This window comes from Artemia sp. Qi Xiang Cuo, chromosome 19, assembly GCF_049724085.1.
Source record: "Artemia sp. Qi Xiang Cuo chromosome 19, ASM4972408v1, whole genome shotgun sequence".
Lineage (NCBI taxonomy): Eukaryota > Metazoa > Arthropoda > Branchiopoda > Anostraca > Artemiidae > Artemia > Artemia sp. Qi Xiang Cuo.
In genome coordinates, this window is record NC_142812.1 from 11,097,085 (window position 1) to 11,121,616 (window position 24,532).

Below are 24,532 nucleotides of genomic sequence, written 5' to 3' on the forward strand. Positions count from 1 at the left end.
TTGGAATAGAACATAGGAATAGAAAAGGGAAAAACAAGGAACAAAAAACTTAAACATATCAATATTAGTACATATCAATGTAACATATCCAAACGTATCCATTAACTAGAAAAAATTAATCAAAATAAATGGCATGTTTTGACCTTTTAGTCTTCAGAAAAGAAAGACAGAACAAAAAGAAGTAAAAATAAGTCACAAATTGGTTTACAAAAAATCACAATTAAATAAAAAATAATAAACATTCTTTAAGTTCAACAGCTTTTTACTTTCTGACAAGATGGCTAAACCGTGAATCAAAGACAAAAAGGTTTCGATTTTTCAGTATTTTTTTCATTAGAAATAACTTCTCAAATATTCACTTTCGTCCGAATTTATGCGTTCAAAAATCCTCGTGAAACATACCTGTACACGGTTGAAAATTTCTATGCATAAAATGTAAGCTCTTAAATATTACCCCTAAATTTCTTTTTGAGAAAAATCGATGAAAAATTTGGCTAATTTTGAACATTTTTAGATTTTAATTTCGTTGTAAATTTTCTAAATTGCTCACAAGGTAAATTTCTACTTTATAGACAAGACATCAAAGAAATTGAAAATTTATGATTGACTTTTGAAATGCCATCTTGTGTTTTTAGTTACCAATCTAGATGCCACTAGTTGTGTAAAACTTCAGACTCCAAAAAAAGGGCGAATGCTCTCAAAAGGTTTGCAATACTATTTTCTCAGATTATTTCATGTTTGTTTGCCTTTGGCCGTAAGGGCTCTGTTCTCTTAGAATCTGGCACCATAATTCATCATAGCGGAGATTAACGAGTGGGGGGGGGATATCCTTCTATTAATTCCGGTTGCATTCAGGGGTTAATTCATCCCCTAATTGCCACAACATAGTCATCACCGTCATCATTATCATAAGTTGAAAAAATCTAATCCCTTAAATCCTTTTAATGTCATCCCTAATGTGAATGAATGTCCTAATGCTAAATATTTCACGACTAATTGCAGAAATTTAGCCCCTAATCGTACTAGCATAAACTATGTAACTAAGTTTAGTCTGTCTACATTACTTATCAAAGCTGAGATTAAAGGGGTGGGGGCAGATTCTTCATCTCCTATTGATCCCGGGTGAGTTCAGGACTGCTTCAAGTTAGTTGCCTCATCTCAACCATCGCCACCATCATTATTCTAAATCGCAAAATATTTGAAAAAATCTTCTTTTTTTCCCAGAAAAAAATAGCAAAAAAAATTTAAGAAATATTTGTAAGAGATTAAATAGTTTGAAAACCAATTATTCTTTAATATTGCTAACGTTTTCAATCTACAGTTTTGCTTTTAGCTATGTGTAGTAAACATTAATTCTTTAAATATTAAAATACATTTTTGAATTAATCATTAGAAATTAAAATATATATAACTAGTGATCATGGCGAGAAGAGGGACTTGAATATGGTCAATTAGTTTACAGAAATTAGCCAAATGTGGAGGAAATTACAGTTATTTTTGAGAAATGTGATAAACTCTTTAGATTTAAGCCCAGAAGTTTTTCTACAGTAACAAATTTTTGAAAAAAAAATTTTATCCTATTCCCCTTCACGTAAGGATTTAGAACATGGAGAGCTCATTTGCAAATAAATATAAAAGACAACATAACAAATAATTTCAAATAGTAATTCACTCTGAACGAAAAAGACATATTGTTGTATCTACGCTAAGTTAAGCAAAAAAAAACAACCTAATTATTGTCACCTGCGTTTAAAGCCCCATCTGAATTGGTGCAGTGACCTCGATTGCCGAATAAAGATAATAAGAATTCTTTAGAAATAAAACGAATAACACTAATAACGCTAAGCAATTCTATTTTTCTTACTGGTGTATGTAATGAGCTAATTCCCAGTTATAGGCTTTGAAGTAGAAAGATACGTGGTGTATTCTGATTTTTTTTAATACATGAAGTAGGACAAGGCGAAATTGGCTCTCCTTTGTGTGTGTACAAGCTTTCTAAGATGTATAACCTTATTACACCTTATATACACCATGAACCTTAATATACCACCATGAACCGTATACACCAGTATGCACCTTATTACACCAATTTAGACGAGGCTTAAGCTAACACAAACAAAGAATTACTGCGGTGGGAGTCCTGAATAGCTGAGAGTTAAATGCGAGTCAATAATCTCCCAGATGGGATACCAAACAAAAACGGGCTGATAGCAGCGCTCTCTATGTCTAGCACTAACTGACACCTGAACAACACACCAAGCTGCACACAAGAGTATCACAACGATCAAAATGGCTCTAACTGGCCACCTTGTAGTATCACAGACGGGAACAGGCGAATCAGGTTTCAGTTCCTCGTTTAAACTGTCTTTGTCGATTTTTGATTTCTCAATGGCACACCGAGTGAGATCAAGCTGACTTGAATGAATCAAATCTGGGAGGTCAGTTGGGGGAAGGAGCTGCGATTTGGTTTGCGATGAAGGGTTCCTGCTTTTAATAAGAAGACGATCCGTGGACATTGTCATTCTTTGGAGGTTTTCGTTTGAAGATTCTAACCTGAAAAAAAAACTTGCTTCAGAGGTTCAATGAAGCTAAGGTTTTCTTTTGAGACTCCAAAAGAGATTTTCGTTTGAAGATTCTAACTTAAACAAAGAAAGTTTCTTCAAAGGATCCCTGAAGGCGAGGCTATTATTTGAGACTTCAGAAGAGGGTTTTTTATTTCAAGGTCCTAACCTGAAAAAACCTTGTCTTAGTGGTCTACTGAATGTAAGGTTTAAGTTGAGGCTTAAAAGAGATTTTTGTTTAAAGAGTGCAATTTGAAAAAAAAACTTGTTTTAAAAGATCACATAACGTGAGATTGTTGAGACATGAGGTTTTTTTTTTATTTGAAGATTCTAACCTGCAAAAACATTGTCTTAGTGGTCTACTGAATGTAAAGTTTTCATTTGAGGCTTAAAAGAGATTTTTGTTTAAAGGGTGTAATTTGAAAAAAAAAACTTGTTTTAAAGGATCACATAGGGTGAGACGGCCCAGACATGAGGTTTTTTATTTGAATATTCTAACCTGAAAAAACCTTGTCTTAGTGGTCTACTGAATGTAAAGTTTTCATTTGAGGCTTAAAATGGATTTTCGTTTAAAGACTGTAATTTGAAAAAAAAACTCGTTTTAAATGATCACTGAAGGTGAGATTGTTGAGACTTAAGATGAAGCTTTTCATTTGAAGCTTCTAACCAGAGAAAAATTGCTATAGTGGTCTACTGAATGTAAGGTTTCATTTGAGACTTCAAATGAGACTGAGACTGCAGGAAAACCTGTATAATGTTTTGACCAATTATAAGCTTTAAAATTTTTAACAAGTTTTTATTTCTTATTGAATGTTTAATTAATAGTAGCAAAGACACATTTAGTTATGTTTAGAATTCTAACAGAGGGTGGGATTGAGGGAAATGACCAAAATTTTCGGAGGGCATGGGGTATACTCAAGATAGACCTATTTGGTACCCCTTTTTGCAGATTTAGCGCTGAATTCAATCTTTTTTTATTCTTTTCTTTTTAACAAATTCTTAGTGTCAGAATTACTTTTATTGGCTTTTTATTTAGCAACAAAGTTAACACGCACACAGACGTATATAGGATTTTACCGAAGGGTGAACAGGGTCTAAGGACCAATGTCATTTTTGGGATGTGAGGAAGTAATGAAGGCGTTACAAACTCACATATTCTAAAGCTGATATTATGATCAAATTTTAATTACTCCCATCAACTATGTCTTGTGCAAAGCAACGGTAAAAAAAATTATTATGTTCGCGTGGTTAAAGTTACATACAAAACAAAAAAAGACAACTAAAAACGGGTTTAAATATTTGGGTTTTTCTCTCTAAGTTTTCAGCTTCTTCTCCTGCTTTTCTCGAAGCTTCTTAAACTTTGCTGTTTTTAAAGTAAGCAATTCCTTTTTTCTCGTAACTTTTGGCAGGTGGGGAGGTATTACAAACGCACATATTCCCAGGCTTATATCGTTAGCCTTTTTTTAATTAACACAATTAACAATGCCCTGTTTAAAGCAAATATAAAAAATTTAATATATTCGCGTGGTTAAATTTAGATTAAAAAAAAAAAAAAAAAAAAACACAAAACCCCCGGGGTCAATAGGGGGGTTTTTCTATCGAAGTTTTAAGCTTAGTATCCAGCTTGTATCGAATCTTATTAAAATTTTCTCTGTTTAAAGTAAGCCAATCTTTTTTTCTTCTAATTTTTGTGAGGTGGTGAGGTATTACAAACTCACATATTCAGAGGCTTATATCGTGAGCATGTTTTTAATTAACCCAATTAACCATGCCCTGTTTAAAACAAATATAAAAAATTTAATATTTTCGCGCGGTTAAATTTTGATTAAAAAAAAAAAAAAAACACCAAAAACCGGTTTTAATATTTTAGTTTTTCTCTCCAATTTTTAAGCGTCTTCTCCTGCTTTTCTCGAAGCTTCTTAAACTTTGCTCTTTTTAAGTAAGCCATTCCTTTTTTCTTGTAATTTTTGGGAGGTGGGAGGTATTACAAACGCACATTTTCCGAGGCTTAAATCGTGAGCATGTTTTTAATTAACCCCATTAACCATGCCCTGTGTAAAGCAACTATAAAAAATGTAATATATTCGCGTGGTTAAAGTTAGATGAAAAAAAACACCTAAAAACCTGTTTCAATATTTGAGTTTTTCTCTCTAAGTTTTCAGCTTCTTCTCCTGCTTTTCTCGAAGCTTCTTAAACTTTGCTGTGTTTTTGAAGTAAGCCATTCTTTTTTTTCTTCTAATTTTTGGGAGGTGGGGAGGTATTACAAACTCACATTTTCCGAGGCTTAAATCGTGAGCATGTTTTTAATTAACCCCATTAACAATGCCCTGTGTAAAGCAAATATAAAAAATTTAATATGTTCGCGGGTTTAAATTTATATGAAAAAAAAAAAAAAACAACAAAAAACCGAGGTGATTATGTGAGTTTTTCTCTATAATTTTTAATCGTATTCTACTCCTTTTAAATGAGCTACTTAAACTTTTATCTTTTTATATTAAGTCAATGTTTTTTTCTCCTAATTTTTGTGAGGTGGGAGTTATTACAAAATCACATATTCCGAGGCTGATATCGTGAGCATGTTTTTAATTAACCCCATTAACCATGCCCTGTGTAAAGCAACTATAAAAAATTTAATATATTCGCGTGGTTAAAGTTAGGTGAAAAAAAAAAAACCTAAAAAAACCGGTTTGAATATTTGAGTTTTTCTCTCCAAGTTTTCAGCGTCTTCTCCTGCTTTTCTCTAAGCTTCTTAAACTTTGCTCTTTTTAAAGTAAGTCATTCCTTTTTTCTTGTAATTTTTGGGAGGTGGGAGGTATTACAAACTCACATTTTCCGAGGCTTAAATCGTGAGCATGTTTTTAATTAACCCCATTAACCATGCCCTGTGTAAAGCAACTATAATAAATGTAATATATTCGCGTGGTTAAATTTAGATGAAAAAAAAAAAACCACCTAAAAACCGGTTTCAATATTTGGGTTTTTCTCTCTAAGTTTTCATCTTCTTCTCCTACTTTTCTCGAAGCTTCTTAAAGTTTGCTGTGTTTAAAGTAAGCCATTCTTTTTTTTTCTTCTAATTTTTGGGAGGTGGGGAGGTATTACAAACTCACATTTTCAGACGCTTAAATCGTGAGCATTCTTTTAATTAACACCATTAACCATGCCGTGTGTAAAGCAACTATAAAAAATTTAATATATTCGCGTGGTTAAATTTAGGTGAAAAAAAAAAAAAAAAAAAACACCTAAAAACCGGTTTCAATATTTGGGTTTTTCTCTCTAAGTTTTCAGCTTCTTCTCCTCCTTTTCTCGAAGCTTCTTAAACTTTGCTGTGTTTTTGAAGTAAGCCATTCTTTTTTTTCTTCTAATTTTTGGGAGGTGGGGAGGTATTACAAACTCACATTTTCCGAGGATTATATCGTTAGCATTTTTTTAATTAACCAAATTAACAATGCCCGGTTTAAAGCAAATATAAAAAATGTAATATATTCGGGGGTTTAAATTTTTATGAAAAAAAAAAAAAAAAAAAACACCTAAAACCCGGGTTCAATCTTTGGTTTTTTCTATAAAATTTTTAAGTTTCTTATACTCGTTTTCTAGAAGCTTATTAAAATTTTCTGTTTTTAAAGTAAGCCAATGCTTTTTTATTCTAATTCTTGGGAGGTGGGGAGGTATTACAAACTCACATATTCCGAGGCTTATATCGTGAGCCTTTTTTTAATTAACCCAATTAACCATGCTCTTTTTAAACCAAATATAAAAAATTTAATTTTTTCGGGTGTTTAAATTTTGATGAAAAAAAAAAAAATAAAACCTAAAAACCGGTTTCAATTTTTGAGTTTTTCTATACAATTTTTAAGCGTCTTATCCTGCTTTTCTCGAAGCTTCTTAAAATTTGCTGTGTTTTTAAAGTAAGCCATTCCTTTTTTCTTCTAATTTTTGGGAGGTGGGAGGTATTACAAACGCATATATTCCGAGGCTTATATCGTGAGCATGTTTTTAATTAAACCCATTAACCATGCCCTGTGTAAAGCAACTATAAACAATTTAATATATTCGCGTGGTTAAATTTAGACGAAAAAAAAAAAAAAAACACCAAAAAACCGGTTTCAATATTTGGGTTTTTATCTATAATTTTTAAGCTTCTTATCCTGCTTTTATCGAAGCTTCTTAAAATTTGCTCTTTTTAAAGTAAGTCATTCCTTTTATCTTCTAATTTTTGGCAGGTGAGGAGGTATTACAAACGCACATATTCCGAGGCTTATATCGTGAGCATGTTTTTAATTAACCCCATTAACCATGCCCTGTTTAAAGCAACTATAAAAAATTTAATATTTTCGCGTGGTTAATGTTAGATGAAAAAAAAAAAAAAAAACACAAAAAAACCTATTTGAATATTTGGATTTTTCTCTAATTTTTAATCTTATTATCCTGCTTTTATCGGAGCTTCTTAAACTTTGCTGTTTTTAAAGTAAGTCATTCCTTTTTTCTCCTAATTTTTGGGAGGTGGGGAGGTATTACAAACTCACATTTTCCGAGGCTTAAATCGTGAGCATGCTTTTAATTAACACCATTAACCATGCCCTGTGTAAAGCAACTATAAAAAATGTAATATATTCGCGTGGTTAAAGTTAGATGAAAAAAAAAAACCACCTAAAAACCTGTTTGATTATTTGGGTTTTTCTCTCTAAGTTTTAAGCATCTTCTCCTACTTTTCTCGAAGCTTATTAAACTTTGCTGTTTTTAAAGTAAGCCATTCCTTTTTTCTTCTAATTCTTGGGAGGTGGGGAGGTATTACGAACGCACATATTCCGAGGCTTATATCGTTAGCATTTTTTTAATTAACCCCATTAACCATGCCCTGTGTAAAGCAAATATAAAAAATGTAATATATTCGCGTGGTTAAAGTTAGATGAAAAAAAAAAAAAACACATAAAAACCGGTTTTAATATTTGGGTTTTTGTCTAATTTTTAAGCTTATTATCCTGCTTTTCTCGGAGCTTCTTAAACTTTGCTGTTTTTAAAGTAAGTCATTCCTTTTTTCTCGTAATTTTTGGGAGGTGGGGAGGTATTACAAACTCGCATTTTCCGAGGCTTAAATCGTGAGCATGTTTTTAATTAATCACCATTAACCATGCCCTGTGTAAAGCAACTATAAAAAATGTAATATAGTTCGCGTGGTTAAAGTTAGATGAAAAAAAAAAAAAAACACCTAAAAACCGGTTTGATTATTTGGGTTTTTCTCTCTAAGTTTTCAGCTTCTTCTCCTGCTTTTCTCGAAGCTTCTTAAACTTTGCTGTTTTTAAAGTAATTCATACCTTTTTTCTTCTAATTTTTGGGAGGTGGGGAGGTATTACGAACGCACATATTCCGAGGCTTATATCGTGAGCATGTTTTTAATTAACCCCATTAACCATGCCCTGTGTAAAGCAAACTATAAAAAATGCAATATAGTTCGCGTGGTTAAAGTTAGATGAAAAAAAAAAAAAAAAAAACACACCTAAAAAACGGTTTGAATATTTTGGTTTTTCTCTAAGTTTTAAGCTTATTCTCCTCCTTTTCTCGAAGCTTATTAAAGTTTGCTGTTTTTAAAGTAAGTCATTCCTTTTATCTTCTAATTTTTGTCAGGTGAGGAGGTATTACAAACGCACAAATCCCCAGGCTTATATCGTGAGCCTGCTTTTAATTAACCCAATTATCCATGCCCTGTGTAAAGCAAATATAAAAAATTTAATATATTCGCGTGGTTAAAGTAAGATGAAAAAAAAAAAAAAACCTAAAAACCGGTTTGAATATTTGGGTTTTTCTCTCTAAGTTTTCAGCTTCTTCTCCTGCTTTTCTCAAAGCTTCTTAAACTTCGCTGTTTTTAAAGTAAGTCATTCCTTTTTTCTTCTAATTTTTGGGAGGTGGGGAGGTATTACAAACTCACATTTTCCGAGGCTTAAATCGTGAGCATGTTTTTAATTAACCCCATTAACCATGCCCTGTGTAAAGCAACTATAAAAAATATAATATATTCGCGTGTTTAAATTTAGATGAAAAAAAAAAACACCAAAAAAACTTTTTTTATATGTTTGTTTTTATCTCTAATTTTTCAGCATCTTCTCCTGCTTTTCCCGAAGCTTCTTAAACTTTGCTGTTTTTAAAGTAAGTCATTCCTTTTTTCTTCTAATTTTTGGGAGGTGGGGAGGTATTACAAACGCACAAATTCCGAGGCTTATATCGTGAGCATGTTTTTAATTAACCCCATTAACCATGCCCTGTGTAAAGCAACTATAAAAAATGTAATATATTCGCGTGGTTAAAGTAAGATGAAAAAAAAAAAAACACCTAAAAACCGGTTTGAATATTTGGGTTTTTCTCTCTAAGTTTTCAGCTTCTTCTCCTGCTTTTCTCGAAGCTTCTTAAACTTTGCTGTTTTTAAAGTAAGTCATTCCTTTTATCTTCTAATTTTTGGGAGGTGAGGAGGTATTACAAACGCACAATTCCCGAGGCTTAAATCGTGAGCATTCTTTTAATTAACCCCATTAACCATGCCCTGTGTAAAGCAACTATAAAAAATGTAATATATTCGCGTGGTTAAAGTTAGATGAAAAAAAAAAACACCTAAAAACCGGTTTGAATATTTGGGTTTTTCTATCTAAGTTTTCAGCATCTTCTCCTGCTTTTCCCGAAGCTTATTAAAGATTTCTGTTTTTAAAGTAAGTCATTCCTTTTTTCTTATAATTTTTGGGAGGTGGGGAGGTATTACAAACTCACATTTCCCCAGGCTTAAATCGTGAGCATGCTTATTAATTAACCCCATTAACTATGCCCTGTGTAAAGCAAACTATAAAAAATGTAATATAGTTCGCGTGGTTAAAGTTAGATGAAAAAAAAAAAAAATACTAAAAACCTGTTTGAATATTTGGGTTTTTCTCTCTAAGTTTTCAGCTTCTTCTCCTGCTTTTCTCGGAGCTTCTTAAACTTTGCTGTTTTTAAAGTAAGTCATTCCTTTTTTCTCCTAATTTTTGGGAGGTGGGGAGGTATTACAAACTCACATTTTCCGAGGCTTAAATCGTGAGCATGCTTTTAATTAATCCCATTAACTATGCCCTGTGTAAAGCAAATTATAAACAATGTAATAAGTTCGCGTGGTTAAAGTTAGATGAAAAAAAAAAAAAAAAAAAAAAAACAAACCAAAAAACGCGGTTTCAATATTTGGGTTTTTCTCTAAGTTTTCAGCTTCTTCTCCTGCTTTTCTCGGAGCTTCTTAAACTTTGCTGTTTTTAAAGTAAGTCATTCCTTTTTTCTCCTAATTTTTGTGAGGTGGGGAGGTATTACAAACTCACAGTTCCCGAGGCTTAAATCGTGAGCCTTCTTTTAATTAACACAATTAACCATGCCCTGTGTAAAGAAACTATAAAAAATTTAATATATTCGCGTGGTTAAAGTTGGATAAAAAAAAAAAAACACCAAAAAACCGGTTTGAATATTTGGGTTTTTCTCTCTAAGTTTTTAGCTTCTTCTCCTGCTTTTCTCGAAGCTTCTTCAACTTTGCTGTTTTTAAAGTAAGTCATTCCTTTTTTCTTCTAATTTTTGGGAGGTGGGGAGGTATTACAAACTCACATTTTCCGACGCTTAAATCGTGAGCATGCTTATTAATTAACCCCATTAACCATGCCCTGTGTAAAGCAAACTATAAAAAATGTAATAAGTTCGCGTGGTTAAATTTAGATGAAAAAAAAAAAAAAAAACCTAAAAACCGGTTTGAATATTTGGGTTTTTCTCTCTAATTTTTCAGCATCTTCTCCTCCTTTTATCGAAGCTTCTTAAACTTTGCTCTTTTTAAAGTAAGCCATTCTTTTTTTCTTCTAATTTTTGGGAGGTGGGGAGGTATTAAAAACACAAATATTCCGAGGCTTATATCGTGAGCTGTTTTTTAATTAATCCCATTAGGTGTGCCCCTTGTAAAGTAAATTAAAAAAAAAGAATAATTGCGCGTGGTTAAATCTTGATTAAAAAAAAAAAAAAAACACCAACAAACCGATTTAAAAATTTGAATTTTTCTCTAATTTTTCATGTTCTTCTCCTGCTTTTCTCGAAGCTTCTTAAACTTTGCTCTTTTTAAAGTAAGCCAATCTTTTTTTCTTCTAATTTTTGGGAGGTGGTGATGTATTAAAAAATCAAATATTAATAGGAGTTTATAGTGATCTGGTTATTAATTAATCCCAAGCTGTGCCCCGTGTAAAGTAAATTAAAAAAAAAGAATAAGTTCGCGTGGTTAAAGTTAGATGAAAAAAAAAAAAAAAAAACACCTAAAAACCGGGGTCAATATTTGGGTTTTTCTCTCTAAGTTTTCAGTGTCTTCTCCTCCTTTTCTCGAAGCTTCTTAAACTTTGCTGTTTTTAAAGTAAGCCAATCTTTTTTTCTTCTAATTTTTGGGAGGTGGGGAGGTATTGCAAACTCACATATTCCTAGGATTATATCGTTAGCTGTTTATTAATTAATCCATTTAGCTGTGCCCCTTTTAAATTAAATTAAAAAAAAATAATAAGTTCGCGTGGTTAAATTTATATGAAAAAAAAAAAAAAAACACCAAAACACCGGGGTAAAGCTTGGGGTTTTTATATCTAATTTTTAATCTTAGTCTCCAGCTGGTCTCGAATATTATTAAAATTTTCTGTTTTTAAAGTAAGCAAATAATTTTTTATTATAATTTTTGTTATGTGGTTTTTTATTAAACAAACAAATATAAATATGCTTTTATATTTATCTGTTTTTAAATAAAGCACAAGATGTGCCCCTTTTACATTAAATTAAAAAAAAAGAATAAGTTCGCGTGGTTAAAGCTAGATACAAAAAGGTTACCCAAAAACCGGTTTCAACATTTGGATTTTCCAAAAAGACTACGGTAAAAAGACTACCTAAAAACCGGTTTCAACATTTGGATTTTCCAAAAAGACTACGGTAAAAAGACTACCTAAAAACCGGTTTCAACATTTGGATTTTTTCTCCCTCGGCTTTCAGCTTTTTCTCTTGTTTTTCGCGAAGCTTCTTAAACTTAGCTGTTTTCAAAAGTAAGCCATTCTTCTTTTCTTCTAACAGGTTGTCTGCTGATTTCCACTTCACAGGCTGCCCAGATACGCCTCCACTGTTTGTTGGAAGGCTCCTTGTTTTGTTCAATGCGGGAGCTTGAAATGACTCCTGCACTTCACCTTGACTAGCCAACTCTGATAAATAAAATTTGGTGAACAGTCTGAAAAACAAAGGCCGACGTTTAAAAAAAAACCCATAAAGTTACGGTACTAAAACCTACTAAATCAGAAAGCAAAACAAAAACGGACACAAAAAAACAAATTCAGAACTATATAGTGGACATATCAAGTGTTTCTAATGAGATTGTCCTTTGAAAGGGTATATTTCTTAGGAATCTCGAAGAATGAACTAAAGTTGATTCTTCGATCAAGATAGAATAGCATTGGCGTTTTTTTTTCACGGTTAAAAAAAGATTAAGAAATTCGGAAAAGAAGTCTTCGAACTGAGATTTAAGACAGATTTATATCTGTGGCGAAGAGACGCACAAAAAATGAAAAAAAAGCTTAAGATCCTCTAGAGCTGGCGCAAGATTTTCAGACTTCCAGACAAGATTTTAAGATTTTCAAAGTTAAAACAACTAAAATTGTTCCGTTTGTGAGTGGAGCTGCTCTTTTTATGAACTCCTCGCTCTTTACGCTAAAGTTTGACTTTCTGCCTCAATTCTCGAAGAAGTACTGTTTAAAAAATGTGTCTTTGATATGGAATAAGAAGTATTTTTAAACAAATTATAAACTTTTCGTGGCTTAGCGGCTACCCTTTCCTGAACCCTCCGCTCTTTACGCTTAAGTTTTGTAGTGTTATATGGTGTAAAGTATTGCTGGTGCATAGGGCGTCGAATCGAAGTTTCAGTTGCTGGGTCTTTTTTGTAGAGACGATACAAGTAGCAAAATTGTCACCCATCTAAAACAAAGCCATCCAAAAATGCTTTTTTTTTATCCTTTTTATCCTTTTTTTTAATCCTTTTTTACAGTAGCCTTAAGTTATTTTGCAGTTGCTTTTCTGTAATAAGGAGGGAGTTATCGCCCCGCAGCACCCTTATTCATTCTTAATCTACATAAAGGGAGAGGAAAAATTAATTCCTAGCCCTCCGCCCTACCATACCCTTTTCCATATTTATCTGAAGACTCATGGTGAGTTAGATAATTTTGGCATTGAAATGCCCTCTTTTTGGCATCTCGCACCCACTCTCGAAACATACGGCCATATATTTGACGTTTTGATCCTCTAGATCTACATTGCCCTGCTGTTCTTCCCTTTGAGAACAGCTTAGTCAACATTTTTAGGCGATTATCTTAGAAAAAACAGAAGAGAAGAAAAGCGGAAATGGGTTTTAAAAGACCAACAAAAATACTAAATGCATCAAAAACGGATTTTTCAAGAAGATAACTGTTTCCCTTTTTCAGCAATATTAGAGAAAGTCGCAAAAAATCAAATTCCAGATTCTGTGAGCTAGCTCAGACTGCAAACCCCCGCTTTAGTGATCATAGAGCAAGAAATAACTCATGGGATAGCTGGTACATTTCTCTAAGGTATATCTATGTCTGTTATATTGTCCTTTGCGTTGGTCAAAACTTGGTGCTCGGAGATGGAATTTAAATTTCCTCTTTTGCAACATAACGACCATGTTGAAAAGACGCAAACGGCAGAAATAGAAGCGTCAAGGATTTAAGTGTTAACGCAGCATATGGGAATACCATTAATACTAAGTAGTGATTCTTGCAACGGATAAAGACTAGAAGGGATCTCCTACTTGTACAGCCAAAAGAGCCATGGGTGTACATTAATAATAGTGACTGCAAATAGAGCTTTTCTGGAAAATGTGGCAAGTAAAAAAGATTCCAGAAAAAAGAGAATAATGCGGTTTGCGAAATTATCTTTGATTATCTCAGAAGTGTCAAAATTACAGATAAGACCCTTAGAAATGGCAGCGATGCTTTGTCCTGAATTTTTCATAAACGAACTGCACTGCATAAATTAAAAAAAACCATTTGTGATCTTTTAAAACTTGCATTTATGCTTCTTTCCTTAACAGGTTCTATCAAATTCCAGAGCACTGACCATAAAACCCTCCTCCCAGTAAGGGAATATCTTGACCAACGATAATTTTTTTGGGGCGAAATTATTTAAGTTTTTTAAGTAAGGTAGGTTGGATAGGGAAAGGGGGTAGGCTGGATAGGAAAAAATAAAAAACACTTTCACGCTGAAGAGAAACAAACCCATGAGAACAATTAGAAAGGAGAAAGTGTCTGGAGTTTCTAAGAGAAAGCTAAAAGAGGAGCTTGTTCACGAGCTATTTATGTGAGCAAGAAAATAGAAAACATCATATTTGAGAAAAAAGAAACTTCTAAATATCTTGAAAACCAAAAAAGTAGGAGAAAGATGATTAGAAAAGGGGAAGTTTCCGGGGTTTCTAAGAGAAATCACAAAGAGGAGAAAGCTTTGCTTACCAGCTATTATGTGAGTAAGAAAAGAGGAATCCCATAGTTGAAAAAAAAATCTAAATACACAACCCACACAGGGTGGGACCAGAATCGAACATCTCACCCAGCATCCTTTGATGATCCATGGAAATATATTAAGGCGACCGGTACCCCTTGCCCGTGGGCTTAATATTAAAATTCAAACGTCTAACTACTAATAATGCAAACCAATTCAAGTATGACAAAGGAGATTGATAATTCAATCTTAAATATATAATTTAAACATTAACAAGTAAAAAAAAGCCGTTTCACGCTGGAGAGAAACCCATGAGGGCTTTTGGCTACACGCCAAAAGCCAATATAATTACCAAATAGTCAAATAATTAAATAAATCTTAATACAAAAAATTAAAACAAAAAATATTAATAACGAATCCAGTCTTCATCACTCATCAATAATCACCTCCTCAACCCTGCATCCCAACCCACTTTTACCTGCCCTAACCACCCTCCTTTCCCTACCCACCCTACCACCCCACCACTTATAATTAATGACGAATCCAGTCTTCATCACTCATCAATAATCACCTCCTCAACCCTGCATCCCAACCCACTTTTACCTGCCCTAACCACCCTACCACCCCACCACTTATAATTAATGACGAATCCAGTCTTCATCACTCATCAATAATCAACTCCTCAACCCTGCATCCCAACCCACTTTTACCTGCCCTAACCACCCAACTTTCCCTACCCACCCTACCACTTATAATAAAATTCAACAATTATGCCTCCAAAAAATAATTTTTCAATTTCTTTTTAAACTGAGATTAGGGAAACGAGCATCAATGTAAGTTTAAAAAAATAATGAATGACATTTTTTAAAATTTATGAAGATGGAATAAAATAAACATTAATTTGTACCAGTTTGTTATATCTTGTTTCATTTTCAGAAAGCGTTGTAAAATTCAATTTATATCACTTGTGTTATTGTTGTGGTATTTTCATTCTTTTATTCAGCGTCGTAAATGTTAACCGTAAACAGCGGTTTTGTCATTGGTCATAGCTTAAAAATTTCATAATAAAAGACAATGTACTTTTTTAAGTAACAATGGGGTAAATGAAATAAAAAATACATATATAAATAAAAAAAACATGGTTCATATATTTCATTTAGTTTTCCCTTTCACAAAGACCCCCCCCCCCCCGTATATTAGTTTTGTAGCTCATGTAACTGAAAAAGGATTTCATTTGTCTTCAGCGATAGAAATTTGTATTCTATATACAGTTAAATATTAAGTTTTGTGCACTGTTTTATCGCAGAGTCGTAATCATTATTCCTTTCATTGGCTACTATAATTCCCAACCGTCAACAGCGTTTCACATTTTTGAAGAATTAACAAAATTATATTCTAAGTGACTAGGGAGTAAATGAAAATAAATAATGCATACAAACACGATAATGTCTAAATACATACATACATAATAAGCATACATAAGATATGCATACAAACATACCTGATATGATGTACGTCCCATCGCTTTGTCTTAGCTCACTTCCGAGCAAAGCTCCACGAAGGATGTCAGCAGATGTGTCAATTTTGTCTTCTAAATTTACAAAACCCTATAAAAAAGTTAAAAAGACAAGAAGTTAATTCATTTAATTTAATATCAATTATTAAAAAAACGTAACATAAACATATCCACTCCAAATATCAAAGCACGATATGGAGGAGGGATAACCAGAAAAATCCACAAAAAAAAAATATTGAAAATTAACATTAACCTCAGAAGGGGTTTAAAAAACAAAACACAACTACAACATCATATACCCTGCTACCCCTAATTTAATACTCAACTCCTTTTTCAACACACATCAATTAAAATAAAACACTAAATTTAATGGTTTAATACGGTATTAATCCATCAACTATGTATCCTATTAAATTAGCCATTAAAATCATATATAGAAAAGAATCAATTCTTTAAAAGCCTTTTAAATCCATTTAAATTACTACTTTTAATAGCTAGAGGAAAGAAGAAACAGATACGAAGTGTATACAGTAGAGCTGCTACTGCACGGATGCAAAAAAGCTTCACGATCTATATATCGATAAGTCTATATAAAGCCAACAAGGCATAGAAATAACAATCTAAAAAAGGAGAAAAAAATAAAAATGCTAAATCAACAGCATGATCATTGCTACGATATACTTATAAATATCAGACATGAATTGACCTGACTTTATTCCCAAAGAGACAAAAGAAACAAATACAACATGCCAGGTACTGTAGTGCCTGAACTTATCACAGAAGCCTATTGTTACACTAAAGCTAACCATGTCAAATTTATAAGGAGCTCAAACATCCAATGGTGTAAACAATAATAATAAAAGAAATGAAAATTATGATAGCAATAATAAGAATGAAAATACGAGAAGAAATAAAAGAGAAAGATGAAAAAAGTGATTAATTGATGTAATTAAACAATAAATCAAGTGTTTATCCCACTAATTCATTAAAATTAATTTTGAGTAGCTAACAAAGTGATTAGTTGTGCTTTAGAAGCTTACACTTGCCTCAGGAGCCATTACTGCACTAGAACTAATGACATAAGTTCCATAAAGACCTCCAACTTGAACAGTATATAGAGAGGCAAGCCCGATTTTGCAATATGTTATTATTATTATTAGTAAAAATATAGCCTACTTGACAAAAAATAGAAATAGATATGAAGATAGCAATAGTAAGGCTGAAAACATGAGAAGACATGCATTTTTGCTACTATTCACTAAAAATTCAATAATTAAGAAATTATACTTCTTAAAAAATTTTAAAGCTTATAATTGTTCAAAACATTACATTATACAGGTTTTCTTGTAGTCAAAAGGTTTATTCAAATTACCTAAACGACACAAGCATATCCGTGTACCTAATACTATAGACGAGTATACCCGTATAACTGTGTATACGGGTGTAATCATCCTTACTTATGCAGGTATACTTTAAGTATAGTCCTTTTTATATTGAAAAACCACACTCTAGTAAGTCAAGTTGCATCAGTGCGAGTAGTAGCTCCAAATCTTGCGTATGATCGTAATCAAGGGAAGGAGCTTTCCAGCCTTAAACTCTTCATGTGAAAAAATAGCATAAGGATAAACTTATATATATATATATATATATATATATATATATATATATATATATATATATATATATATATATATATATATATATATATATATATATATATATATATATATATATATATATATATATATATATATATATATATATATATATATATATATATATATATTGCTATAGAGTACGGAGATTCCAATATTCTTTTTTTTTCCTAAATAATGATGGCAATGAAAATTGGTACCTGATTTTAAGTTATAATCATATTAAGTTAGATATAAAGCTTATAAGTTATATAACTTATACCTGGAAAGCTTAGAAGTTAGATATAAAACATTGGCAAAATACAGAAATTACCAATAAAATGACACAATGCAAAATTCAGAAGAGAAAAGTAATAATAATGGTTGTGGCTATGCGCAAGGAAATCCTGGATAGAGATCATAATTATAATTATGCGCTAAAGTTTTTTTTTATTACTTTTTAAAAAAAGTTTCTGATTCTAATTAAAACGGCCCTTGTGTTTCAGGAATCATTCAGAATTGGGACATAAGGCCAAACATTAGCGCGAATAGCAGGGTATTGAGGAGAGACAGTCCCCTTAATATACAGAATAAATTCTGTTCGTTTTAAGTTTTAATGTCAGTGGATTTTTTTATTTAATTTCTGATCGTTTTTCAAATAATCCCAGGAAATCTACCCTTCCATAGAAAATTTGTCCCCAACGAAAAATTCCTCCATGGAAAGTTCCTCCTACATAAAATCCATGCTCATGGGACCTATCCCAGGAAAATTTCCTCCTTGCTGGGAATTTCCCCCCAAAAATTTCTTGTGGTCGATTCCACCTGAAAAATACTCCTTAAGCACACTTTAAATTAAGAAAAGAATTGCTCTTTATTTAATTTCTGATTGTTCTTCAGGCCATGGCAGAATTCCCTCTTTTTGAAAAAAATTCCAGGGAATCCCTCCCTTCAATGGAAAATTTCTCCCGCAGAAATTTCATCCTGGTGGTAATTCCCCCATGGAGAATTTATCTCATGGGGAATCCTCCCCAGTAAAAACCCCCAGGGAATTCCATCTCCACTGAAAACTTCCCCAGGACAATTCCCCCAGAACATCTCCACACGTAAAATGGGGTCCAACGAGAAAGTAAGACAAACAAAACAAGTTTTGTATATGAATTCTGGCAAATTACCCCCGTATAAAATTTCACCCCTGGAAACTACCATCCAAATGCTAAAGTCTCCCCGTAGAAAATATCCCCCCCCCTTGAAAAAGTTCTGCATAATTCACAATAGCATATACGACTATGTAAATAATGGCTAATTTCATAACTCTGGGGGCGAGGGGGTCATACTATCCCCATGGACATAGTTACTGGAGTTTTTAACTATACTGAACAAAATGGTTATCTTAAAATTTTGATGGGACGACTTTGGGGAAAAAAAGGGCGTGGGAGAGGGGCTAGTCAGTCCAATTTTTTATCCCTTAAAAAAGGCAATAGAAATTTAGTTTCCGCTTAAATGATCCCTCTCCCAATCTTCTAGGACCATTTATTCGATACAATCACTTCTGCGATTAACAAACAAAAAAAAAAAGGAAAAAAACCGAAGAAATAAATAAATGAACGCGCATCCGTGATCTTTTTTCTGGCAAAAAATTCAAAATTTTAAAGTTATTTTAAATGGGAGTTTGAAAACTCTGCAGTAGGGTTATCTCATACGATGAATCTGATCGTGCAATTTTCAACAAGATTATTTGACTTTTTGGGGATGTTTCCCCCATTTATCGAAAATCAGCTTAATTTGCTCAGGCTCGTAGCTTTTGGTGGGTAATTTTAAACTTAATGAATTTAACATATTTAGAATCAGCATAAAAAAGCCAATTCTTTTGATGCCTATATTGTTATCAAATTTTTGTTTTTTAGAGTTTCGGTTACTATTGAGCCGATTCTCTCCTTACTTACAGTTCGTTACCACTAACTGTTAGATTAAATCGCTTGGTTATCACTTTGTTCTACCACTGTTTCCTGTTCAATAGCGTTAGCTCGTTCGCGAATAGGGATCAAGGTCAATCGTTTCGTGATCTTGCTGATGCGCCGGCTTTTACTATCCCTGCGAGTTACTAAGCAGTGACGTCGAAAGAATTTGTCGGATTTCTAACAAAAATTGAGCGCGCCTAAAATTAGGAATTGTTCTTAATCATTATTATTATAATAAGATTTCATATATAATCATTATCATTGAATTTTAAAGCTATATCCATTCCGTACATTTGCGTCTCCTTAATACCCATTCCGCATATTTACGTTTTATTAGTTCGATGTTTTATTCGGTCCTTCGTAGGGCTTCTAATGATGTTATCACTTTACTTCACCACTGTTTCTTCTTTGGTAGCGTTAACTCATTGGCCAATAGGGAGCAATGTCAATCAGTGCATGATCTCACTGATGAGCCGAGTTTAGCTAGCGTTGCGAGTTGATAATCAGTGGCGTCATTAGGATTCGTCAGATCACTGACAAAAATTGAGCGCGAAGAAAATTAGTGATTCACCTTAATGATAATAATTATACTAATTCTTACATTTCTAATCATTATTATTACATTATAAACCATATCCTAATATCGGTAGTATGTAAAAAAAAAATACCGATGAATCTATTTTAATGTCAGTATTCTGTATTCCAAAGCTATCTTGAGAGTAGATAAGGGCAGGTGGAGGATCGTCTTCTTCCCGTGAAAATATTGGCAAACTCCAGGGTCCTTCACTCTCACAGTCAACTCCCTAAAAGAACAACATTATATTTATTATACATTAAACATATTTTGCGTATATTTTATACAAGTATATTTTAATATATTGCACTTAACTATCTCCGTTTACAGCAAAAAATATTTCTGAAAAACAAAAAAAAAATGAATTTTGTGAGACTAGAAACGAAAGCACGGGGGAGTCATGACCTGTTTTATAACTAATCAGGGACGACTTTCTATGCCAGGGCTGCAACGTGCTTTCATTTTTAGGTTTGAAAAGGTGTATATTACCAGGTAGTAGTAAAAAAAAACTTTACTTTCTAGGTCATTTGGAGATACAGGCGGTCTTTTCTTTAAACTTGTTTTCAATATTCCTATTATATTAAAACAGTTTTGCCTTGTCTTTGATGCCTAAAAACTAAAAAAATTGGTACAAGCAAATGCTTACTAATAAAACTGAAAAAGAAAAACATAGAAAAAACATCGAAACAAAGAAAAAGAAAACATAGAAAAAACTGTAATTCATTTTTAGTTTTCCCCCTCTCCAGTAAAAGATGTTTTCTGAAATTAGGCTTTTTGAATCATCACAGCCAATTCCGAGACTAAGGGTAATCAAACAGAAATAAATAAAATTATTACTTCTATTTATTATAACCTGCTTTTTTACTATTGCATTGAAAGGCGTCAAAGATAAAGACTCAGCTTAGTCAAATGGGAACAATCGAACAAGTCACAAAATGAAAAATTATCGACAAGAGATTTGTCTTTATGCTCTTAGCTGTTCTTGAGATATTGAAGATATGCCTTTTTGACAACTTGGATGCACATAGTATGTTTAGATTTAGTTCAACATGTCATGAAAGTTTTAAATTTAAAATCCTTAGCCGTTCTTGAAATATTGCAGGTACACCCTTTTGACAACCTGCATGCACAAAGTGTTCTCTGACTGAATTCAACCTTTCCTAGAAGTTTCATGTTAATGCCTCTAGCCCATTCGGATACTCAGGATGAAATATGCCCTCTATTCCCAGCAATAAACCCATTTTGTAAACAACAGGCAACTTATGATAATTCATAGTCCTTACTCCTGGGACTGAGGGGGCCATGTGGTTCCTGGGGACATATTTATTTGACCTTTCGACTTTCTTGAACAAAATGGTTATATCAACATTTTGATTGGATGTCTTTTGGGGTTAAGAAGGGCCGGGTAGCTAAAAAAGACATGGAAGGGGGCATGAAGGTACCTAAAAAAGGCATTAGGTTTTATAAGCATAGCTGAAAAAAAAGTACTTGCATGATATACCCACTGCATCTCAAGAAGTGAATTTAGGTTAATCCTAATAAAATATACCTAAGCCTAAGTATGATAAAAATATAATACATTAGAAACAAATTAGGGCTGTATGTTTGCACATTAGGGGGGGAGGCAAAGTACAGCGGGTCTGCATGCATAAAGCCTTAGCTACAATTATTCTGATATTATGAAGTAAGAATTGTTTTCTGACTTCAAGCTGTCCAAATACTTTACCTCCTCTCCCCCCCCCCCCTAATGTCCAAATATATAGCCTGAATTATATGTTTACCATCTATTCTGTCAATTCTCTTTGTCTTTTCTTACACTAAGTTGAAAGAAACCGGTTTACAGTGCGTCAATGCATGAACAACTAAGATGCAGGGGGTATACCATACAAATACCAAAACCGCTTATATGTCTAGCCCAGTTGTTCAAGGGTAACCCATCATTAGGCTCAACTCACCTTTTTCCGTTCTTAACCCCTTGCCTACAAGATAACTCTATATGAACATAACTACAATTAAAACTGCTCAGGAAATTCATAAGCATCGTCAAACGCAGTATTTTTTTTTCACTTAGTTTACAAAACAAATATAAAAAACCCTAATAAACTGCTATCCATGAATCAAAGGAAACTGCTATCAATTCGAGTCACAACCCAAAAATGAAACAAAGATTTACAACTGATCGACATAAAAATTTATAATACACATCTGTCGATTTTATGAAAATATATAAGAAACTTACAAGTCTTTTTAACTCCTCAAGAAGAGTCTCATTACCGTCATTCCAGCGAAAAGGGGTAGACGTGGCAGGAACAAACTTTCGAAGAGCCATTTCGTGTTCAAGCTAAAACAAAAAATTGGCTTTATTTTTTCGTGTTTCTTTTGTAGTTTTTTCATGTTGCTGATGTATAGTCGTGTAAATATGTGTGTTGCGGAGCCAAACTACTGCTTTTGTTTTGTCTGTTATTTCTTTGGAGATCCAGAATCTATCCGACTTCTGTAAAGAGGAGAGAGTCCTTAAATTCCTGGGATCCTTGTAGGATGGGTTATACCAGAGCGTGTTATAAAAATGTCACTAACAATCATTTATTAAAATAAGGTTGATTTTGACACCATCAACGCTGATTTTACAACATAAACTAGGTGAGGAGGATCACCTCAATTCAGCCCTGTTGATATTCCAAGTGACAACTTGACAACCTGGCAACTTGTTCATTTATAAAATAAATATAAGGCTATTTATTTCATTTAAAAAGTTGCTTGGTAATTTAAGCTAATAACGCTTTTTTGAGTCTGCTAATGAGCAGGAGTTACAAAATTTTTAAACAAAAAAATCCAGAGTAGCAATTCTACTATTTGAAGGTCAACACACTATTTCTATGGTTAACATAATATGATGTATGGAAAACATCAAGGAGTAAATTCTATGCTTAAATTGAATTGAGACTGGCAAGACCTCAAAGTACTATTAATTCTGAACATAAAAATGTGAATAACGTATAAGAGTGGAAACTGGCCTAATGTCAACAAAAAACAAAAACAAACATCAACGCTATCTAACGGCGTTTCTTTGAACTTTTTTATAAACAAAAAATCGCGAAGAAAGGAAACGAGGACAATTAACAGCCAGTGAAAAAATTGAAAAATTATGCAAATATTTCGGTCAAGACCTCCGCTTGACCGTCCTCAGTGCAGAATAAAACTGATAAAAATATAAAAACCAAACCTTAAAATAAAAACACGAAACTAAAATTGGACGACCCTTTCCTAGTAACGGTTTTTAAGTATTTTAAAAAAATACTTAATACCCTTTCCTAGTATTTTAAGGTTTGGTTTTTATATTTTTATCAGTTTTATTCTGCACTGAGGACGGTCAAGCGGAGGTCTTGACCGAAATATTTGCATAATTTTTCAATTTTTTCACTGGCTGTTAATTGTCCTCGTTTCCTTTCTTCGCGATTTTTTGTTTATCATGATTAGCCAGTGTGGTCTCAGAAATTATTTATGAACTTTTTTAATATAGTAGGCTAATATGGAGAAATAATTTAATTGGTGTAATTGGTAGGATTAGTGTATTGACAAGTTTCTGACAGAAAAACAATAACACAGCTTGAAAAAATCTCAAGAGACGCCAAACGCTAGATAGCATTATTGTTTTTTGTCGACACCAGCACCAGTTTCCGCTCTTGTATGTTACCCATACTTTTTGATCCGGAATGCAAATGATTGGGGGCAGGAAAGGGGGGTGTACGGTGTCAAAGGCTTTGGCAATACCAAGTAGGACTTTAAGTCCTGAAATTTCAAATTTTTCATTTTACTTTACCATTTGTTACTCTCTGTAATAGTCGGCCTTATACAGTATTCTCTTATTCGGCCCTATAGGCCTGCAGCATACAGGCATATACAGTGCTCTCATCTTCTTTTATTTGTATTTGCATGACAATAAGAACTCTACTAATAATAGTGATAACTAAATCAATTATATTTAGGTCAGGGGTCAGGGGCCAAATGTCGACTGTTCAACTTTCATGTACGATTTTACCTCTTGCACTCATTATTAGACAATTAATTTTAAATATTTAGTAATTATTAGTTTTTAAAAATCTTATAAATCATATCCCTTCGTTAGTAAACGCAGCATATCGCAGATTAGAGCAAAGCCATTGGGGAACGGGAATATATATATATATATATTTATTTATGCCCACTTACAATGGAGAAATGGAAAAAAAAAGCGGAGTGCAAAATGAAACAACGAAAGAAGAAAAATATGTTCAACACTAAAAATTAAATACAGGTAATTCATTCACAGAAACAGTTGAGTCAGCGGTGAGTCGTAGAGTTTAATGAGGGAACATCTTGAGGCTCTCCGTTCTAGATCAATCACCTTGGTTGATGGATCAAGGATTCCATATATGGATGAGATCTCCGTGTTAGAAAATCTTAGTGGAAGTCCCAGCAAAAATTTTGCAAATCTGTAATACGTGGGTTCATATTTTTCGATGTTCGGTGAGGGAAAACATTTCCCACAAGGGTGATATGTACCAGATGGCAGGAGAGACGACGGCGTTGAATAGTTTTGACTTAATAAATTGATTAAATGACCACTTGCATTTGACAGCTTTTTCATATGCTGAGCGGATAGATTTACAGACTGATTCAGCCAACAAGCCTCTAGTTGACCTAGGCGTCTGGCCATACGTGATACCAAGGTATTTTAGGGACTGGGACTTCTGAATTCTGATACCTTCAAGAACAAGATTGGAATTAATCAAGTTAGTGCC

The 24,532-nt window shown here is 33.0% G+C and overlaps 1 protein-coding gene across 1 annotated transcript in view; it reads right to left on the minus strand.

The window, feature by feature from the left end:
• Positions 1-842: 842 nt before the first annotated feature.
• LOC148940492 (uncharacterized) overlaps positions 843-24,532 on the minus strand; it is a 200,655-nt gene continuing 176,965 nt past the window's right edge. Inside the window, exons 11-15 of the mRNA XM_089104870.1 lie at positions 21,991-22,092; positions 19,846-19,980; positions 15,571-15,676; positions 11,518-11,793; positions 843-2,553 (exon numbers count right to left, since the gene is read on the minus strand). Coding sequence (XP_088960996.1) covers positions 11,717-11,793; positions 15,571-15,676; positions 19,846-19,980; positions 21,991-22,092 — 420 coding nt within the window. The 3' untranslated portion in view covers positions 843-2,553; positions 11,518-11,716. The remainder of the gene's footprint in view (positions 2,554-11,517; positions 11,794-15,570; positions 15,677-19,845; positions 19,981-21,990; positions 22,093-24,532) is intronic.